The sequence below is a fragment of the Pseudorca crassidens genome, chromosome 6 (assembly GCF_039906515.1).
Source record: "Pseudorca crassidens isolate mPseCra1 chromosome 6, mPseCra1.hap1, whole genome shotgun sequence".
Taxonomy (NCBI): domain Eukaryota; kingdom Metazoa; phylum Chordata; class Mammalia; order Artiodactyla; family Delphinidae; genus Pseudorca; species Pseudorca crassidens.
The window spans coordinates 38,951,775-38,972,669 of NC_090301.1; the positions used below are offsets into that span (position 1 = coordinate 38,951,775).

A 20,895-nucleotide genomic window follows, 5' to 3' on the forward strand; every position below is an offset into this window, starting at 1 on the left:
GTCATAATCCCTTTTTTTAAAATTATTTTCTAAATTGAGGTATACTTGACATATAACATTAGGTTCAGGTGTACAACATAAGATTTGATATTTGTATATATTGCAAAATGATCACCACAGTAAGTGTAGTTAACATCTGCCACCTTACATAGTTACAAAAAAATATTTTTTTCTAGTGATGGGAACTTTTAAGACCTACTCTCTTAGCAACTTTCAAATATGCAATACAGTGTTGTTAACTATAGTCACCGTGCTGTACATTACATGCCCATGACTTATTTATTTTGTAACTAGAAGTTTATACCTTTTGACCCCCTTCACCCATTTCTCCCATTCTCCATCCCCTGCCTCTGGCAACGATCAATCTGTTTTCTGTATCTATAAGCTGGGTGTGTGAGTGTGTGGGTATGTGAGTGTGTGACTGTGTATTGTTTTGTATTTAATTCTATGTATAAGTGAGATGATACAGTATTTTTCTTTGTCTTTCTGACTTATTTCACTTAGCATGATGCCCTCGAGGTCCACCTATATTGGATAAATGGCAAGATTTCATCCTTTTTATGTCTGAATCATATTCCATTGCATATACATACAACATTATCTATTCATCAATCTATGGACATTTAGGTTGTTTCCATATTTTGGCTATTGTAAATAATGCTGCAATGAACATGGAGGCACATATATCTTTTCCAGTTAATGTTTTCATTTTCTTCAGATAAATACCCAGAAGTGGAATTTCTGGATCATAAGGCAGTTCTATCTTTAATTTTGGGGGGAAACTCCATATTGTTTTCCATAGTGGCTTCACCAATTTACATTCCCACCAACAGTGCAAAAGTGTTCCTTTTTCTCCCCATTCTCGCCAACACTTGTAATTTCTTATCTTTTTGATAATAAGCATTCTGACAAGTGAGAGGTGATATCTCATTATGGTTTTGATTTGCATTTCCCTGATGATTAGTGATGTTGAGTGTTTTTTTCAAGTACATGTTGGCTATCTGTATATCTTCTTTGGAAAAATGTCTATTCAGATCTTCTGCCCATTTTTTAATCGGATTGGTTTTTTTACTGTTGAGTTGTGTGAGTTCTTTATGTATTTTGGATATTAACCCCTTACCAGATATATGATTTGAAAACATTTTCTCCCATTCAGTAGGCTGCCTTTTCATTTTCCTGATGGTGTAATCTTTTTGTCTCTGATTAGGGCCCAACTATACAATTTTATTTTACTTTAATTCTCTTTAAAGGCCCTGTCCCCAAATACAGTCATTTTCTGAGGTACTGGGTATTAGGACCTCAGTGTATCAGTTTGGTGGAAACATATTCAGCCCATAACAACCACCATCTCTGGTCAGTATGTGGCATTCAAGGATCAATTTAATGAACTGTGCAGTCAGAGGCAATGACTACAGAATGACCATTAGGTCACATGGGGATTTCCCACTCAAGGGAAGGAGAGCAAGAACATGCACCTTTGACACGGCTATGAATGACTTTAGGTAAATGAGGTCGGATGAAGGGATGTGCTGACTCCTGAATGTTACTGCAAGGTCACAGATGGTACAGTCTCCTCCTCGGCACCAGGAGTCCCTCGTTACTTGAACCACAGTGCCTGAGACCAAGTAAGTAGCTGAGCTAAATCCTAGCTGGCAAATCTGACATCAGGCACAAGGGTTAACAATCTATTTAGGGGCATAAGAGAAACACAGGGAACAAGTATAAGCCCTGCACCCAGGGACAGAGGGAAAAGAGGTGATCGGGCTGGGAGTGGAAAGTAGAAATCAGCAAAGATTTGTGATTTCTGGAGGGGGTAACTTCTTCAAGTTGGAAATTGATGAACAGGTGCTGATGAAGAGGATGGTGAAAAGTTGGAGCCTAGGCAGAGGCAGGAGAAAACAAGACATGAAAAGGCCTATCAGCCCAGCAGGATGATTGGTTAGAGCAGAGGACCTGTGACCACACGGAGGGTTGGTTTAAGGCAGTGACGGGAGAGAGAAAGGTCTGCATCTAGGTGTGAAGTGATGTGGTTACATGGGATTAGAGACAGAAGGGAAGATAGACTGAGTGTGAGGAGATTGCTAAGAGCTGGCTATTGATCAAGTGTTGATACTCAGGAGGTCCAGAGTTAAACACACACGCGCGCGTGCACGGGCAAAACAGAAATCACCGCGCCATGCTGCGGTTGTGAGATTTCCGGAGGTTACTGGTTCCAGTGCTGGTGCTGAGACTTCTAGGAACCACCCTTGTGTTCATAAAAGAAAAGATGGGGACAGTCTCACTGTTTGTGGATTCTTAGATAATAATAGCTGAAAAGTCCATTTCAGCATGCAGGGTTTTTTTCCCCTCCATCTTAACTTGTCAGTCCAATTGTTAGCAACAAGAAATGAGATGGATGGAAGCAATACTCTGCAAGTGACAAGGTTTAGGGACTAGACACATTAAACCGGGATGAGTTAGTTAAGTAACAGCAAGGAGACGAGTAGATGACTGTGAGGCATTTTAAGCACTTATCTTGGGAAGCATACAGTACGGAAGAGCAAATGGACGGCTTGATGACAATTTGCTCAGCTTACTGGGATAGAACAAGAAAATCTCCTCTTTAAATGCTGACTGAGTGTTGAAGTCTTTTCAAGGAGAACGATTCCCCTCCCAACATATTTTCTCAATAGTCTTCTACAATTACTGTAAATATACTTTGCAACCAACCCTAGATTATATAAAACAAACAAAAATCCCGCAGTTGTGTCTTGCACAGGACTTTCAGATTTTTCATTCTCTCGAAGAGAGAACAGATCCTGAGTAGCTTGCTGAGGAGCTTTCATCTTTTCCCTTAGTACCCTATATGCAAAAACAGCAATTCATCTTATTTGGACTCTCTTTTCACTGCCTTCAACCATGCCTCAGAAGAACTCAGTTCGCTGGAGCGGACTTTAGCGGTGGGGCCCAAGTTCCATAAATCCCCCAGCGATGCTGATGCTTGCCAAGTTCGAGCAAACTGGACTCTCCACTGGCCGAGTGTGTTCAGGTGATAAGGAAGACGACCGGGAAGAGTCAGAAAACAGGCACAGAAGTTTGGGAATGAGTCAGAAGCAGCGACTAACTTTCCTTCTTCCCTCTCCCCAGTCTGAGATATTCACGCCGCGTGGACTGCCACTCTGAAGGCCGGGATGCACTGGGTCGGAGTTACAGCCCCGTGCGCGGTCAGGTTGGCGCCCTACTCACTCCTTTCTCGCAGCAATTACGAGAGCGCGCCCCACCTGCTCTGCAGCTCCGCCCAGCTTCCGACCGCCGGGCGGCGGCCGCACCCCCTCACCACTGAGCCCCGCCTCGCAGCACGCGCCGCTGGCTGGCGCCCCGCCCTCTCCTCACGTGACAGCCCAGCCCTCCATGCGCGCTCGGATTGGCTCTCGCGACTGAGGGGGTGGGTTCTAGCCTACAGCTCTGCCCCGCAACGCGGCTGCAGTTTTCAAACCTCAACTGTAACCTTCCGTCACCGTCTTCGCCGCCGTAGCCGGGAGCCACCTCACGGGGAGGTCAGGTCACAACTGTTGGCCGTTGTCCAGAAGAGTAAAAGTGGGTCCTGCCACGCTTGGAGCTACCCGGCACCTCACGGAGCTAGAGCTGGAGAACGCGTCTTGTCGTGCCCACCTGCGTGGGGCGGGACTGGAGCCCCCTTGGAGGGGGCAGCATCGGGAGAACCTGCTGCTGCCTGAGCGGTCAGTGTCTTCCGCCTCGCGCGTCCGCGGTCCTGCCGGGTGGACTGGGGGTTGCGACTCCAAACCCCTGAACCAGCCCCCTTTACCCGTGGAACAGAGACCCAGAACGTGGGAGGGGTCCCGAGGAGGGATCCAGGCGGTGTGGGCGGATCCGGGGTCCCCTCTGACCCCTGGCCTGGGGAAGATGGGCTCAGACACCGCCGCCCCTAGGTGGCCCGACTGCTCCGAATCCCTCGCCGCATATCGGCTGGAGTCCTGCTTCCCTGGTTCCCTCGGGTTCGGCGCTGGGAGCGGCGGCTGGTCCTCCCAGTACCCTTCTCAGCGCGGGGAGCGCGCGCGCGCGCTCGTGTGTGTGTGTGTCTGTCTGTCTGACTGTGTGCGCGCCGTCGCCTGGCTGGCACGGACTCTCCCTGGGTCGCGTCCCGTGGGGGCCCCCTTCGCGACCGGCTCGATCGCGTCCCTTCCACGTCGCGTCAACGTGGTCCCTTCAGGTCCCTGCCGAGTTTACAGCTGTGGTGTAGGCACAGGACGTGTTCACATCTGGACTCATGGACACGTCCTGCTCACAGCTGTCTTTCGTCTGGAGAGAAGTTTGTGCTCATCTTGTGGGGGATTTTCAGTTACTATTGTGAACAGTTTTTTAAAGTCAGTGAATAGAGAAGTCGAGTTGTAGTTGTTTCTGTGATTTCTAGATATCTGGTTTTATTTTGACGCCATGTAAACCGCAAAGGGTACACGACCCATCCTCAAACTATACAACTACGTGACGGCTACGATTTTGACATTTACCCAGCTCTTGGTTTTGGTGTAGGGAAAAGCTCTTCATTTGAATTCCCTTAGGGGGGCAAGTAGAGACGAAGTTGAAAGAGACTTTATGGGCAGCTGGTAGCTGATGTTCGTTCTTCCGCTGCCTGTGATGGGACTAGAGGCCCTCCAACATCAATTTGCAAATTGAAATTAAGGAAGAGAAAACATTTTAAAGCCACATGCTGATCAGAATTCAATTATATTAGGTCGGTGTGTCACATTCACTGTTGGTTTTGCCAACGTAATGTTTACATCCCTGGTACTGATGATAAGCAGCGATGTTTGATATGGTGTCACCCCCTTAGGTTCTCAAGCCTTTGAGAATGTGCCCTGAGACAGCATGGTCTACTGAGATGATTGGGCAAGTGGCAGCAAATGTAACTTGGCATTTTGAGCCCGGGAGCACAATTTTATTAAAGAAAAAGATGATAAACCTACTTTGTCATTGATTCACCATTTTATAGTTTTATAGTAAACTGTCCAGAAGTAGTTTTCAACAACTTCCAGAATGTTTGTTTTATAAATGTTAAACCACACACCCGTAAAATTGTGTGTTTTTGAAAAAGCTAGTCCATAGAAGCAATGTCCTAGTTTAAGATCTCTCTTCTTCCCCCTTCATCCTCCTCTGAGCAGATGTTCAGTTTTTTAAAGTTTTTCTTATATTTTAATAACTGAAGTTGTTAATAGCTGCTTTATTTTTGAGGTACATATCATACATTTTACATCATTTTTCTAAATTATGGATCTGAAATTGAAGTGAAATGTATTTACATGGCAATATATTCAAGTTTTAAAAGTAAAAATTGTGTTATTGAAGGCCTTTCATTTTTGTGTGTGGACAGAATGGTTGTAGTTTCTCTTGGGCTCATTGAATAGTGAATTACAATTTGGTTAAGATAGAATCAGTTTTTAGGAACGTTGGGACTTGACAAATTGATCACTGTGTCAGCGTATTAACAGCAAAGCTGAGGAAGGTACAGGCATTTTATGGCATGTTTACAATTTTATCTTTAGACTTGCACTGACAGTGTTTTACTGGTGTTAAGTAAACAGTTAAATATGTTTTAAAAGCTTTGTTTTTGAAGCTGTTTGATAATTATAAGAGAGAATTTCCTTATCAAAATTTCCCTGTTTTTCTCTTAGAGACCTAATTTAAAACCCAGGAATCAAGGAAATCAATTGCTGACACTTTCACTTAATCCTAAAATTGTCTTACAGTTGCACGTATGTTATATTGCAGTGCATATTTCCTGTAAAAAAATTGGCAGCTACGTAGGACAGTGCTTCTAGAGGTACTGCTTTTAAAGGATTTTGATTAATTTTTTTAAAAAGAATTCTTTGTGTTCTGTGGGTATTGATTGTGTCAAAGACATTAAGTCATTTATGTACTTACTTTCCACTTTTGAAAACTTTATATGTTTTAGTTATTTTAATTTTCCACAATATTGATGACAAAATTCAATGATTTTTCTAAAGATTTTTTTTTTTAATGTGGACCATTTTTAAAGTGTTTATTGAATTTGTTACAATATTCCTTCTGTTTTACGTTTTTGGGGTTTTTGTTTTTTGGCCCACGAGGCATGTGGGATCTTAGCTCCCAGACTAGGGATTAAACCCACACCCCCTGCATATTGGAAGGTGAAGTCTTAACCACTGGACCGCCAAGGACGTCCCTCAATGGTTTTGTTTTTAAGTATTTTATATTCTATTATAGAGTATTATCAAAGGATATTTCTTTGATAATAGACAAATGTCTATTATCATAATAGACATTAATAGATAATAGACAAATAATTAACAAATGTACTTAGGAATTAAGTCGCATATTTTTATATAAATATGTTGTGACAAATGTAATTTTCAAGACATACTTTGTTCATTTTTTATTTCTTTAATTTATCCTTTTTCCCCCAAATATATTTTACCTTGAACTTCAGTGCCACTTTAAACATCTAAACTAGTCAGTTTCTTTTAATATTTATATGCAATGTGTCGCTGCACCCTGGACCCTTTGCAACTTCTTCAAAAGAGGGAATCGTTGTACTTGAAGCATTTAAAAATCTTAATATTAACAGTGAGATGATAGTTTCATCTGTAATCCGAGGATCATATTCCGTTTTGCATTGTAATACTTACTGAATAAACAATACTTCAGAGATGCTGTAAGTAAACTGCTTTATTTTACAACAGAAACTTAGTTTTCCATCTGATGAATGACAAGCACTGTATGTTTGTTGGCCCACTATATTTCCGTTTTCAACATCTTTCCATCCTGGTCCATAATTATAGGGTTTAATTCTTCTTCTGAAGGTAGAAGAGACAGCACCAGGACTTACCTGTCATGGTACAGAATCAGTCCTGGGGTCATTACCTGGGACTTTAGCCCTTGGATAGTATATACTAGATAGACTAGTTAGACTAGAGTCAGTTAGCTGGCTTCCTGTTGTGATTTTCAAAGGATTAAATTCTTGAATTATGCTTTCTATTCAATCTTAATAGAACAAACAAACCTGTTAGTAGAATACATATAAGGAACAGTCTCTTCCTTGAAATTGAAAATCATCATCATCCCTTTCCCTACACAAATAACTTTGCTTCTGATCAATGACTAATTAAAAATGGATCCTTTTACCACACTAGCAGAAAGTTCTTCCTTTATTCTGATGGATTCTAGATAAATAAATCTACAGTTCCTCTGTTTCCTAGGGAAAACTTGGTAGCTATAAATGCTAATGTAGAAAGAAAAAGTTTTTTTCCCCTCTCATCTTGTGCCTTACTTTGCTTTCCATTGCCTTTCAAATTTACTTCATGAAGATCTTGATTTATCAGTCCTTGGCAGGACAAGTGTCTGGATTTCCTGATTGAGGCAGCTCTTAAAATATTGATATTCTTAGCTGAAGTAGGTATAGTATCATGTGGCCACCTAGTTTGGAAAGATAGGTAAATACAAAATAAATGGCCCGTTGGTATTATATTACAATATATGATATTATAATTTTATCCATGTTTCCAGACTATGGCTATCCTGTTTAGAACTGAAGTTCTCTGATAGCAATTTAAAATATTTCTTATTTTATTTAGTCAAATACTGAATTAAGCAGAGATTAGCTGCATTTGAAGCTCCAATATGATAATTTCAAGATGGATCTCAAGTTCTGCTAAACCCTTGAAGATATGAGATGTACCTAAAAATTCTTCTTGCTATATTTCATAATTCTTAAGAATTCAGTTCATCAGACATTTAAAAAAAATTCCTACCAGGTGCCAGACACCGTGCTGGGAGTTTAGGCATGAAAGCAAATGGTTGCAACCCTTCAGACACTAAATATAATTGCAGGCTAACATGTTACATGTTGAGGTAAAGAGGTATGTCAAGGTTCCTCCTATTTGAAGCGTAAAGGACAGGCATTAAAGGCAACCTGTGGGTTTTAGGCAAAGCTTCCTGGGGGAGATGACATTCTTTGTTGAGGTAAGAAGGATGCATACGAAGAGTTTTTGCATTTAAAGAAAGGTAGAAAGGATGTTCAGACAGGAGAGTATAAGAGAGATGTGGAGGCAAAAGATGAGCTACAAGTGTGGCAGGAAATGAAGCTGGTGTGTACCTGGCCTCAAAGGCTTTTGTGTGCATGCTATAAGGACTTGAACTTGTAGCTACTGGGAAGCTAATGCACGGATCAAAGCAGATAATTTAATTCTCTAGATGTTTTTATTTAGTGTTATATGCTGTATTCTATTTTATAAAACATTTTTATATGATAACCTTGAAATGAATATCGTGATGAATATTTTTTGTTTGTTTGTTTTGGCTTGCGGTACGCGGGCCTCTCAGTGCCGGGGCCCCTCCCGCCGCGGAGCGCACGCGCAGGCCCAGCCGCCATGGCTCACGGGCCCAGCCGCTCCGCGGCACGTGGGATCCTCCCGGACCGGGGCACGAACCCGCGTCACCCGCACCGGCAGGCGGACTCCCAACCACTGCGCCACCAGGGAAGCCCGTGATGAATATTTTTAAATAGAGCTATTTATAGGTTTATAGGGACTGTTTTTCTTACTTTTGATCACATCACATTTGCTTTCTCCCTTCAAGTAAATTAAAGGCCCAGATCAAGCCTAACATTTCCTTTTTTCCTTCCTTCACTGATCCATATCTGAATTCTTATTGTGATTATTGTAATGGGAGTTAATAAAAAAAACTTTGCAAATAAACTTGAGGTGCCATTTTTCCTAGTATTGATAGTACTGTGTAATTGGAAGCTTAATTGTCTCTTGCCTTCTTCTATTATCCTCTTACTGTTTTTAGTGCCTGATTGTGTCTATAACTGTGTACCTACTCATGTGTGCGCACACACACACACAAATTTACGTACTAAGTACCTTGAGATTTTTTATTAGTATAGCCTCATAGTGTTATGAGATGCATTTCAAATGGAGTGAGACCTATTGGTAATTTAGAGTCAGTTATAGGTCTGTGAATTATGGTAGAAAACAAGAAAAGGTCTGTGATTGTTGGAGTTCAAGAGGATTCAGTGGGAAATTTAGGAAGATGCAAGGAAAGACAGCTGATTGATAACCTGCTTGTGCCCAAGGATTAAATCTTATATGAAGGGCAGCAAGCTGTTTGTGGAGGGATTGGTGGAAAAAGGTGACATTCTTGCTCCACTATATGCAAAATTAGCCAAAGGAGAGGAAATGGAAAAAATATCTAGGCCGTGGCAACTGGTGCAAGTGCAGTAAATAGAAGGAAGCTACACCTAAGTGATGCTATATGGATCCCTAAGGCAGTTTGTAATATAGGTATATTTGCAATAAGTAGATAAGCTTAAAGTTCAACCTTCAGAAATGTGCTTTTCCTTTTTTCTGAGACATGGCTTGTGTTTCCAGCATATTCAGAGACAGAGTAAAATTTATCACAATTCAGAAAATGATTTTTATACTAACATGTATTTTAAAAACTGCTGATTACCCAACACTGTTTTCAGCTGCATTTATAATCATACAAATATACAGATACCATGGTACATTCATCCATTATGATGACCAACAGTACATGTGAGGGGAGGAAAATTTGTTAGGTAAAAAATTAAATTAAACCAATGTCTAGAATTAGGAAATACTATTAAGTAGTTTGATTAATAGGCCCTGTTTTTATTATCACTATTTATTTCAATCCTTTTTTTAAAAAAGGTAAGTTTTTTTTCCTTCTAATATAACTGAATAGGTATTACAAAACTTAATACCTATTAGTATTATATTTTGGATATCACATTTTGGATTTTTTTTTTGGAGGGATCCTGGGATGAATCTGGATTTTCACCAAGTGATACAATAAAGGCATATGTCTTAAGGTTACAAATTATTATTCATTATATAGAATTATAACTATAACATTAATTCAGAATTTATGAAATTATTCTTTCTGTGCAGTATTAAACAAGGTATTAATTCTTGCTTAGTATTTACCCTAAATGCTTATATGGTCTTTGCATAAGAACAGACATGTTATTTGGATAATGAATACCATATGCTCTAAATAAATGCAGAGAAAACGTTGAGGCCTTAAAAAACCTGAGCAATAATAGCTCATGAACTTCCAGCCAAGTAACACTTAATGTGTAAAGAGATATGTTTTGCTGTTAAAAATGGGTAAGTTTCTGCGTTTAGAGTCTAGTCATATATATTCAAAGCCATCTTTTTTACCCAAAGGCATTTATTAGTTTTCGTCTATACCTGCTTGGTGTAGATAACTTAAACACAGGAAAATATAAATACTGCCATAATCTCACCACCCAAAGATAACCACTGTTAATATGTTGCCATAGTTTTCCAGTATTTTCCTCTATTTGCTTTTATATTTAACAAAATTATGTAACATATCAAAAATTATATATAACAAATACATATACCTTATATGACAAAATTATATGTAAAGTTTTGTCTTCCTTTTTTCACTTAGTATTATATGAGTTAAAAATATTCTTTGAAAGCACAATTTTTATTAGGTATATAATATCCTATTTAGGTATATTTAGCCATTTCCCTATTGTTGGACTTTGGGATTCATTCATTCTACAGGCTTTTTATTTTTTTAACTATTATATATCATGCTTCATTAAACATAAGTCTTTGAGTATATCTAAGATCCATATTGATTCTTTTGAAACTTGAGAGCAGAAAATAATTATTTATAAAATATATCTCCATTCTACTAGATTCTTATGAATAGATCACTTTTTAGCTGATATATTACAGTATGAGATAAACATCTTAGATTCTAGAATCTAGATGAGGTGAACATCTTAGAATCAAGAGCCTGTACTCTCTCTATATGAGTGAATTTGACATGTTCTTGTGCTCATGTTTCCTAAGGCCTGATTTGGAACCATGTTGGGAATGTAGCCCAATTTGTATCTATAATACAGGTATATCCCTTCTTTCTATGTATAAATGTGGTCATAAGCATGCAAATTCATAGACTTAAATTTAGGGGAAAAAATCTTAAAAGTCCAAAGATGACCTGAAGAAAAAAAGGTTGAGCATAGAAATTGGTAACCGTATTGATTTTTCAGAGAAGAATATGTGACCAATGAAACTGAGTTCCATCAGAGCTAAAAGTATACAAATAGTTCATCAAAACAGAATAAAAAGACAGAATTTAAGAGTTGAGTTTAAGCTAACTTGGGGTGAGAGTTTTGTATGTGGAAATATAGGTACAGCTGTTCAACAATGGCAGAGGATTGTGCGGAGAGTATCTTTCAGTAGAATAGTAACAGTATTTATTGATTGAACAATCATGATGTGCTTTCATGACTAGCACTGTACCAGTGTGATTCTACATGAGTTCATCATATTTTAATTTTTAATATTTAGAGTACTGCCAGATACATTCCATAATTCATCCATACTTCAGGGGCAGCAGAATTGAAGCTGTCCTCACTAGTAATCAGAGAAATGCAAACTAAACCACAAAACTGTCTGAATGGGGCAAATGTTGGCAAGGAGATGATAAGCTCTCCTACCCAGTGCTAGTGGAATGGAAAGAAGGGACCTACTCTGTGTCTATGTTGCCTTATTTATTTTTAATTTAAACAAAATATGGCAAAGTAATAAGATTGAAAGCCCCAAGTGTTTGTTATATTTGTATCCCTTCCTACACATTTGAAATATTTCTTTCTTTTTTAAAGTAGCTGTATTACTTTGCTAGGCTGCCACAACAAAGTACTGTCCATCAGGTGACTTAAGCAATAGTAATTTATTTTCTTACAATTCTGGAGAGTAGAATTTTGGGATCAAGGTGTCAGCAGGGCTGGTTTCTTGTGGATGGGCTTCTCCCTATGTTTTCACATGATCTTCCCTCTACGTGTTTCTGTATCCTAATCTCATTTTTTTCATAAGGCCACCTGTCCTCTTGGATTAGGGCACACCCTAATGACCTCATTTTAATTTAATTACCCTTTCTCCAAATACAGTCACTTTCTGAGGTTCTAGGGGGTTAGGACTTCAACATATGAATTTTGAGGGAAGGGACATAATTCACCCCATAACATTAGCAAAGTTAAATGTCTCATAGCTGGTATGATGGATAAATGGGATTCAGACCCAGATGTGATTCAGTCCAAATGTTATTTTCAGAATTCTACACCACTACTTTTGGAATACTAGAGATGTACCTCAAAACTAGTTAGGGCTTTGTTTTTTCAAAGGCCACAGAAACTGAAAACACTCCCCTCTAATCATACTGCATACTTGCTAAGTTGAATATAGATGGCATTTGAATTTAGGAAGATAAAGAACAGAACATGTCAAGTAGGAAATAAGGGGAGGAAAAATGTGTCAGAGACACATTTTGCTAACTACACCCTCTTATAAGAGGGTGCTAGAAGAAGAATACTGGATTTCTTATTAGATAGGCATAGCAGAAAAGTCAGGCATATCTTAAATATATAGTCTGCTGTTATTATATGAATTCAATTAATATGAAATAGTAGTTTTAATGTTAAAACTGAATACTCATAAATAAAAGTTCCAAATAAATATGAGCTTCAGTTACAGATTAGAACTCTAGAATAAGGCTTTATGTGTGGTCACTCACTCATCCAACAAAATTATAGAGCTCTTCATGCATAGCAGGCTCTGTGCTGTGTTCTGCCTCTAAGGCCTATGAAACAGTCCATTTCTTGTAGTCATTCACATGTCAGTAACATAACTCACAATATGTGATTTTACCGTCAAATTTGTTTGGCCATGTGAAATTAAATTTAAAATGAATGATCATTTGTGTTATAATCATGCTGTGTTAAATTATCTTGTTATGTGAAGATATAACTTTAAAGAATGACAGTTTAAAAATGAAATTTAAAAAAAAATTTTAATGTTTTTTAAAAACTAAATTGAATGATTGTATTACAATTTTATTTTAACTGTTTTTTTAAAGAATTTGGGAGGTCTTACAGGATTTTTCAGTAGTTTTATTCTGAAATGAAGTCAGTAACTTAGTTCAAGTACCATAGAGGAGATACCAGTTTATGTGTATGCCTTTTGTTTTTCTTCCTTCTGGGTAGAATATGTTCTTAAATCTTCTTCTTTCTTTCTTCTTCTTTTTTTTTTTTTTTTTTTTTGGTTGTATCTTATAGCTATATTTTGAGCTGTATAATATAACGCACATCCTATCTGAGATAACATCTTTTTTTTTTCTTAATTGCATTTAAGTTATATCCTGTATCTTCTCTTTTTTTAAATAGGTAAAAATAAGTGACTGAAGAAGCCTACCTGAGAGTCATCTAACATGTCGAGGAGAAGATTTGAGTGTCGAAGTATTTCGGGCTTGCTAACTACAACTCCTCAAACTCCAATTAAAATGGAAAACTTTAGTAATTTTTATACACTTACATCCAAAGAGCTAGGAAGGTAAGGAAACTTTTGATGTGTATGTGTTTAAATTCACATTTAGGATTTCTGTGTCTATAAAACTCACTTGATGATTATTTTGCAGTGATTAGAAAGAAAAGTCCTCATCTCTGCTGATGTTATACAGGGTTTAGTCTTAACTGACTTGGAAATCAAATCCGTAGAGGGTTAGTGAGCATATATGATACATCCCACCTCGCTTCAGAGCCCATGGTTGGAAGTCAGGGTTCTTACTTGAGGCTGTGCATGGGAAGAGGCAGCTTAGCACAATGGACTGCCACATCCAAGTTTGGGCTCTGCCATTTACTATTTAACCTCAATTGAATTACTGTACCTCTTGGTTTTGTAGTTTTCTCATCTGAGACCCAGGGATGAAGATAATTGTTATCTATTTTATATGGTTGTTGTGAGGATTAAACTAGTTAATATTTGTAAAGTATTTAGTAGAACACCATAGAAGTTTTTGTTGAATAAAAAAATTTTTAATTCTTAGGATATTGTGCTGGGCTAAAAAAAAATAAATATGGAGATTCTCCTTCTCTTTTCTAAGCAAAATGAATTAACTCATATTAGATAGTATAATTCTGTATGACAAACAATGCATGTACTGTAAGTAAAACCTGTATTTACACTGGTACTAATCTGTTTTGGTTTAACGAAGGTGTAAATTCCTTAAGACCAAGGAGTGAACTGAGATTATGAGACCATTTAGCACTACCATTTTAATATATATGAAAGTTACAAAAGATATACCAAATAATTTGTTATTTATTCAGCATTTTGAGCTTTAAATTAAAAACACTTAACAAAGGGTGGTAGGATGATGATCATTTTCTGTCTTCAGTTTGATTTTTACATTAAAATGGTAAAAGTCCGTGTTTGTATTATTGATAGATGCACAGTAAAATAGTGTGAATGATTTTTTATCTTTGAAAATCTCAATGTGAAAACAAAAATTGACTGAACCATGGCAAGTAATTCTATTCTTGGTGGTCTTTTATGTCAAGGATAAAGGCTAGTCCTGGCTTTTTTACTTGTCAGATATTGGATGCAGTCTTTCTTTTGCAGAATAAGGGTGATAATATCTGCCTCATCAGACTAAGAACTAAATGTGAAAGCATATTTCAGTATTCCTGTCACATTTATTTAATTTTGTGTGCAAAATATTTGTCTTCTAATGGTTTATTTTTTTATAAAATATAGTTTCAAAACCCTTTCAGAATGTTTTCAAGAAATAGTTTAGTTCTAAATCTATACTATTTCTTTTTGCATTATACAGGCAAGAGTAAGTGTTCTTTTAGTTGTATCTCACTATTCATTAAATAGTCATAGAATCTACATTGGAAGGACTTCAGTGGTCAGTGGCCTTCTAATGTAATTTTTTTATGCAGTGCAGCAGTCTTTTCTAAAATTTTCCTGACAAGTGTTTTACCCAGCCTCAATTTGAATGCTTCAGTGATGGAACTCACTACCTCAGAATGGTCTGTTCCATTTTGTGGGCACCTCTTAGGCACAGAATTTTGTTTTCTATTCTCCTAACCTCTACCCACTATACATAGTTCTCCTTTTGTAGCTGCATATAATGTCCATGTAAAAACCCTTCAGAGATTTGAATATAGCAAAATGTTGCCAGTTTCCTTAAATGGTCATCTTATGACCTGATTTTCAGAGAGCCTTCCTTGATCCAGTTATCCTCTTCTGGACCACTTTGTATTTTTTTCATCATCAGTTTTAAAATAAGAAAGTCTAGAATGGACACAGTATTGTCAATATCTTATCATCTAGAATACAACAAAACTTTATTGAGATAGCCTGTGTCGGAGCTAGAAAGACTAATTTTTTTTCTTTGAGGGTTTTTGAGAACTTAAACTTTGAGAACAATATTAATAACTTAAACTTTGAGAACAATATTAATAATTCTAAGTTTTGTAAATGGGGTGCCGTCATAAATCACAGTCATAAACTTGACTCAGTATACAACATTTTAGAGCAAAAATTCATGGTAGAATCTGATGAAAACAAATTCAGATGGCTAATATTTCATCTTCTAATACCTTCATGAAAGAGACCTAACTTTTTTCTTTTAATTGATATGGGCTAATGAGTTACATGGTAAATATTGATGTGTCTAATTAGTAAACCTTGATAAATTGGAAATCGTGCCCTTTCATCTGCCATGAACTTGCTTTAAATTCTTTCAGTATTTTACCAATTTTGATATTATCCCATACTTTTGCAAAATGAAAATTAGTATCATAATCTTGTTTCTTCTGAGGCGCGTACATTTTGAAGCATACAAACATATAATTCTAGCATGTGGTGATTACAAAATTATCTTTATAAATCAGTTTTTTAATTAATTTTAAGATGTTAGTGTTTTAGAAGTTATTTTTCTTCAGCAAATTAGAAGAAAATATGTAAAAGTTAACAGTTCATTTTTGATTGTTCTCAAAAAACTGCATTGTTCCTGTTTTTTAACATGTTGGTTAAGTTTTTTCCACCCCTCCCCCAACTGAATCAAGGTTTCATAGGACTTCTTGTGGTTAGAAGGGTGAGGCAGATGCAAAAATAAACGTCAGCTTCCTTTGTGGCTTACCCTCCCCCGTCCTTTCACATTTTATTGTCTATTCTAGAATGTAGAAGGGTAACTAACAAGGCCTTTTAGCTGCTGGGAAATCTAGACAGCCTTGCCTTTTTAGGGTATGAATTAAGTGCTATTGTTAAGGGTTTTAAATTTTCTTAAATGTTTCTGTTAAATTTGATATAGGAACATTATATATTAAATGTTATTTTTGATACTTCTAAATGACAATTAGCATTTTAGAATGGAAAACAAATACTTGCTTTTTTTCCCTAAGTCATCTGATAATTATGGTAAAAATGTTTACCTTATTTAACAGTACATAAATGAATATGTAAAATTTTATTTGAGTCTCAAATAAACTTTAAAAATGTAAATGCTTTAAGTACAGTGTACAAAGTAGCACAATGTATGGTACTATAGTAGGTTCCTAACTCTTGCATTCATTCAACAGATACTCAGTTCATATTATGTGTTAGTTAGCGAAGTGTAGATTTTATAATTACTGTAGTAATTAGGACAGATAGGGTTTCTGCCCTCATGGAGCTTTTACTTAGTGGTGAACATTGGCAAATTATTACCAATATCATTTGGTCATCTTTGCTTTGCATTAATGAGTACTATACTTGTAAGCCTCATGAGAATACCTGAAACAATTAGGTAAAAGTGTTATTATTTAATTTTGCTCTTTGTTCCTGAGAAAATTCTGGCTTATAGATATAATTGTAAAATTACAGCAGAACTTAATTGTCACAATTAGTACTGTAAACTTTTTCAGATGGACAGATTTCTTGGCTAACTAGTTTGTTTCCTAAGTTTTACAAGGTGAATTTCTTCATAAAACTCAAAGTTTCCTTTTTGTTTTAGACAAATTTTCACTTCTAAATCTAAGAGTTGGCAAAAGTGAATTTACCTCTTTAAAAAAAAACTATCTTAAAGGGAGAAATTGTTTTGTAATGGTCAGAAGAGAAAGCTAGGATTTCACATTCTACAATTTAAGTCGTGGTACTCCATTTCCATATATGACCTTTCATGAGTCATTTACTCTTAGTTTGACTCAGTTTATCCAGCATAAAATCTATAAAACATGGGCAGTTTGAGTATAAAACAAAGGGACTGATTAACTTTTTGTGTGTGCTCATTAAAATGCATTGATTTGTATTCATATTGTATGTAGTAAGAAAATATAATTTAAATTAAGCATTCTCCTAAAGCAGAAACTAATACACCATTGTAAAGCAATTAGATTCCAATAAAGATGTTAAATAAATAAATAAGTAAAATAATAAATTAAGCATTCTCAAATCTTAAATGAAAAGTTCTATCAAAAAATCAAGTTTGTGCATGCAAATTTTCTGAGTTGATATTTATTTTGATAAATGTAAAAGAATCAAATTATAGCTTGGCCACTTTTTTAAAAAATAGTTTTTTGCATTAGTAACTATACCTTCTCAGGTTGGTTTCCAGTGCTTTTCATTGGCACCAATTTTGAGGAAATTTGGGATATAAACAGTAGGGATCTTTGTCATCCGGCCGCTTGAGAATAGCAAGTAAAAACACAGTCAAGCAATTTATTCTGTCCCCGACTCCCACCCCAAATCCCAAGTGTATTAAAGATAGGTTTTTATTTATACCTGATTTGTTAGTATCCAGTGAGTCATTTGAGCCTTAGGATAGAAGGTGTTAATTTTGGACCCCCTGGACCAGGCTTAGGAAGTTTATGGATGGTCTTTGAAATCTGAAAACCGTCTGAAATTATATGTAAAACCTTCGATATAAGGGCATGTGTACATTTTTCTGGGTAGGCAGTCAATAGCTTTTATTAGTTTCTTAAAATAGTCTGACTCAAAGTAGCTTAGGTCTTTGAGAAACTAAATTTTGGGCGACTATAGGCTTAGAATACATCATTTGCCAGTCTTTTAAAATTTTGGCTGAAATGTTGAGCACTGTTATTGGAGAGAGCTAAAACGCGTTTATTCCTAAAATGATAAATATGACCTTAATGGTGTGTTTGTACGTAGCTACTGATAACCATGAATTTTCTTACTTGATCATGAAGTGTCTTTGGATACTCTCCGTAAGATGTATGTACTTTTGGTATCTGTTATAAGCTTCATGGTACTGAGCAATACTAAGAGATACTCTGGTAGAACAATTGACAAATTGTGATAGAAAGCTTCAAAGCTTGTTAAAAGTGATGTTGAAAGGCAGAATGATTACACTAATAAAAGTAAATAAGTCAAATACCCATTTTTGCATTTAATTTTTTTCATTTGAAGGAAAGCTAAAATTTTTCATAGAGGGTTAATGTGAAACTCTTGGTCTTTGAAAATAGACCAAGATACATATCTTCTCTGGAGTCTGCCAAACAGAATAATATTTACTATGTAGGATTGTTGTGATACTTAAATACAATAATTTATATCAAGAGTATGGCATGGAGTTGGTAGGCAAATTAGATCTCCCCCTACAATGGTAATATATCATATTAATGATATGATAGTAAAGAATAAATATAATTGTCTTATCTTGTTATTACATTTGCCATTTATATTTTCATGTGATAGTACTATAAATTTTATAAAAATACATGCAGTAGTTGATTAGGTTAAGAGAACAAAGATAAATTCCTGATGACATGAATATTTGAAAGGATGGACAGAGTTGGAGGTATAACAGTATCTGTGTTATACTAATATTGTTCTCTATGGAAAAGTTAAAATTGATTGTCCTCACTTTTGCCCCCAGAGGAAAATTTGCTGTGGTTAGACAATGTATATCAAAATCTACTGGTCAAGAGTATGCTGCAAAATTTCTGAAAAAGAGAAGAAGAGGACAGGATTGTCGAGCAGAGATTCTGCATGAGATTGCAGTACTTGAATTGGCAAAGTCCTGTCCCCATGTAATTAATCTTCATGAAGTCTATGAAAATACAAATGAAATCATTTTGATATTGGAACAGTAAGTATACATTTTTAAAAATTGAAGTAAATTTATAGTACCTATTTTAATTGTTGGATAAGGTTGCTTGAAATGTCAAGAACAAGAATGATAAAAGTAAGACAAGAACTTGTAAAGATTCCTGTCGATAAAATATTAGAGGAACATAGTGTATATTTATATGTTTTCACAAAACTTAATGTGCAGCCTCACACACATACCCAAAAACTAATTAAACAGCATTCAGTAAACAAATGACAATACCGTGTTTGCAGAATATGGTGAAATGAGTATACTTTCATTGCTAATGGCACAGAAAATTGATGAGGTTTTCTGCAAAACAATCTGGTGGGCAAATAGGATTGAAATAATTTGTATATTCAGTTATTTGAAGAGCACATCCAAGGAAGTGACCCAAGGAGAATAAAAAGGTAAACTTGCATGAATGAAAGGTAAACCATATAGGTTGTTAAAAAAAACACATGTATTTAGTATGTGTGATGTGCAAAACATTATGTTAGGAATTATAGCAATAAGAAAAAATATATATCTCGTCCCACAAGTCAGTGAAAAGTTGAAAACACCTAGATTTCAATAATTTGTCAAGTCGGGATAGAATATGGTTAAACTAACTGGCTTGTTAACCAATATGTTGACATGTTACTCTAAAACAGTGTTGTTATTGATGTGTTACTCTAAAATGTGACAGTCTGACACATTTATTATAATTATGTAAAATGTGTATCTGAACATTTGCAACACTTAGTAGAGACCAGCTAAGTTTATGTTTAGTGTACTTTAGGTTCTGATAGTTTATTACAAAATAGTCTTTATAAAAAAAAGCTAAAGAGGTGTTTTAGCAAAAAAAAAATTATAAATATAGTAATTCTTTTTAGTAGCTAACTGCATTATTGCCTTTTTGAATTTAAAAGTATATTAGTCAGGGGCTTCCCTGGTGGCGCAGTGGTTGAGAGTCTGCCTGCCGATGCAGGGGACACAGGTTCGTGCCCCGGTCCGGGAAGGTCCCACATGCCGTGGAGCGGCTGGGCCCGTGAGCCATGGCCGCTGAGCCTGCGCGTCCAGAGCCTGTGCTCCGCAACGGGAGAGGCCACAACAGTGAGAGGCCCGCGTACCGCAAAAAAAATAAATAAAATAAAAGTATATTAGTCAAGTTTTAGGGTTCAGTTATTTTAAGGGATGAATAGATTTGCTTATATATTTATTTAAAAATCTAAATATTTTTGTACCAGGAAAGATGATTGCCTAGAGTGAACTTGTAAATGAAAATGCTTATTTTGCAAAATGCTAAACCTACAAGTAGTTTGTTTAAGAATGAATACTATGTATATCTCCCAGAACAGCAACATACCAATTACGGTATATTATAGTACCTTCAAAATAAATTAGAATTGCAGAGAAGACCGGGATTCTTCCAATAGGATTTAATTTTCATACATTTTCGGTTTATTTTTGTCAAATTCTTAAGCTGACCTTTAAAAAGTTATCTACTTGCATGACATCTGCATGTTTGAAGTATGTGAACAGTAGCTAATATTTTTCAAAAACAGTACTTAATGGAATACTAGGTTTGGAGAGTGAGTATACAATAGGAGCATTGACCACTTTCATAAAATCCTCTCTTCCTAATAGCAACAACAAAATACATCAAAAAGTTTTAACACATTTTATGGATGGACCTTGTTCATACTCTGAAAATTAATTCAGATACCTTACCCAGTAAACTGAGTTCTGTAAGGGCTAAACTGTATCTCGTGGCTGAAATGTAGCAAGCAATCAGTAAATGTGAGTGGATAAATATATTTAATTTCTTACCAGAGCAACTAGGACCTATTAAAATTTATTACTGTGCCTATCACTTTTGAGGTGGCCTTGTCACATCACACAATCTCAACCAAAGGTAAAAATGTGTTGGGCAGGTTTAGCTAT

At 36.3% G+C, this 20,895-nt stretch overlaps 1 protein-coding gene across 1 annotated transcript in view; it reads left to right on the plus strand.

Moving 5' to 3' along the window:
• Positions 1–3,470: 3,470 nt before the first annotated feature.
• The window catches only part of STK17B (serine/threonine kinase 17b), a 32,004-nt gene continuing 14,579 nt past the window's right edge, over positions 3,471–20,895 (plus strand). Inside the window, exons 1-3 of the mRNA XM_067741148.1 lie at positions 3,471–3,719; positions 13,262–13,427; positions 18,757–18,969. Of these exons, the coding sequence (XP_067597249.1) occupies positions 13,306–13,427; positions 18,757–18,969 (335 nt within the window). The 5' untranslated portion in view covers positions 3,471–3,719; positions 13,262–13,305. The remainder of the gene's footprint in view (positions 3,720–13,261; positions 13,428–18,756; positions 18,970–20,895) is intronic.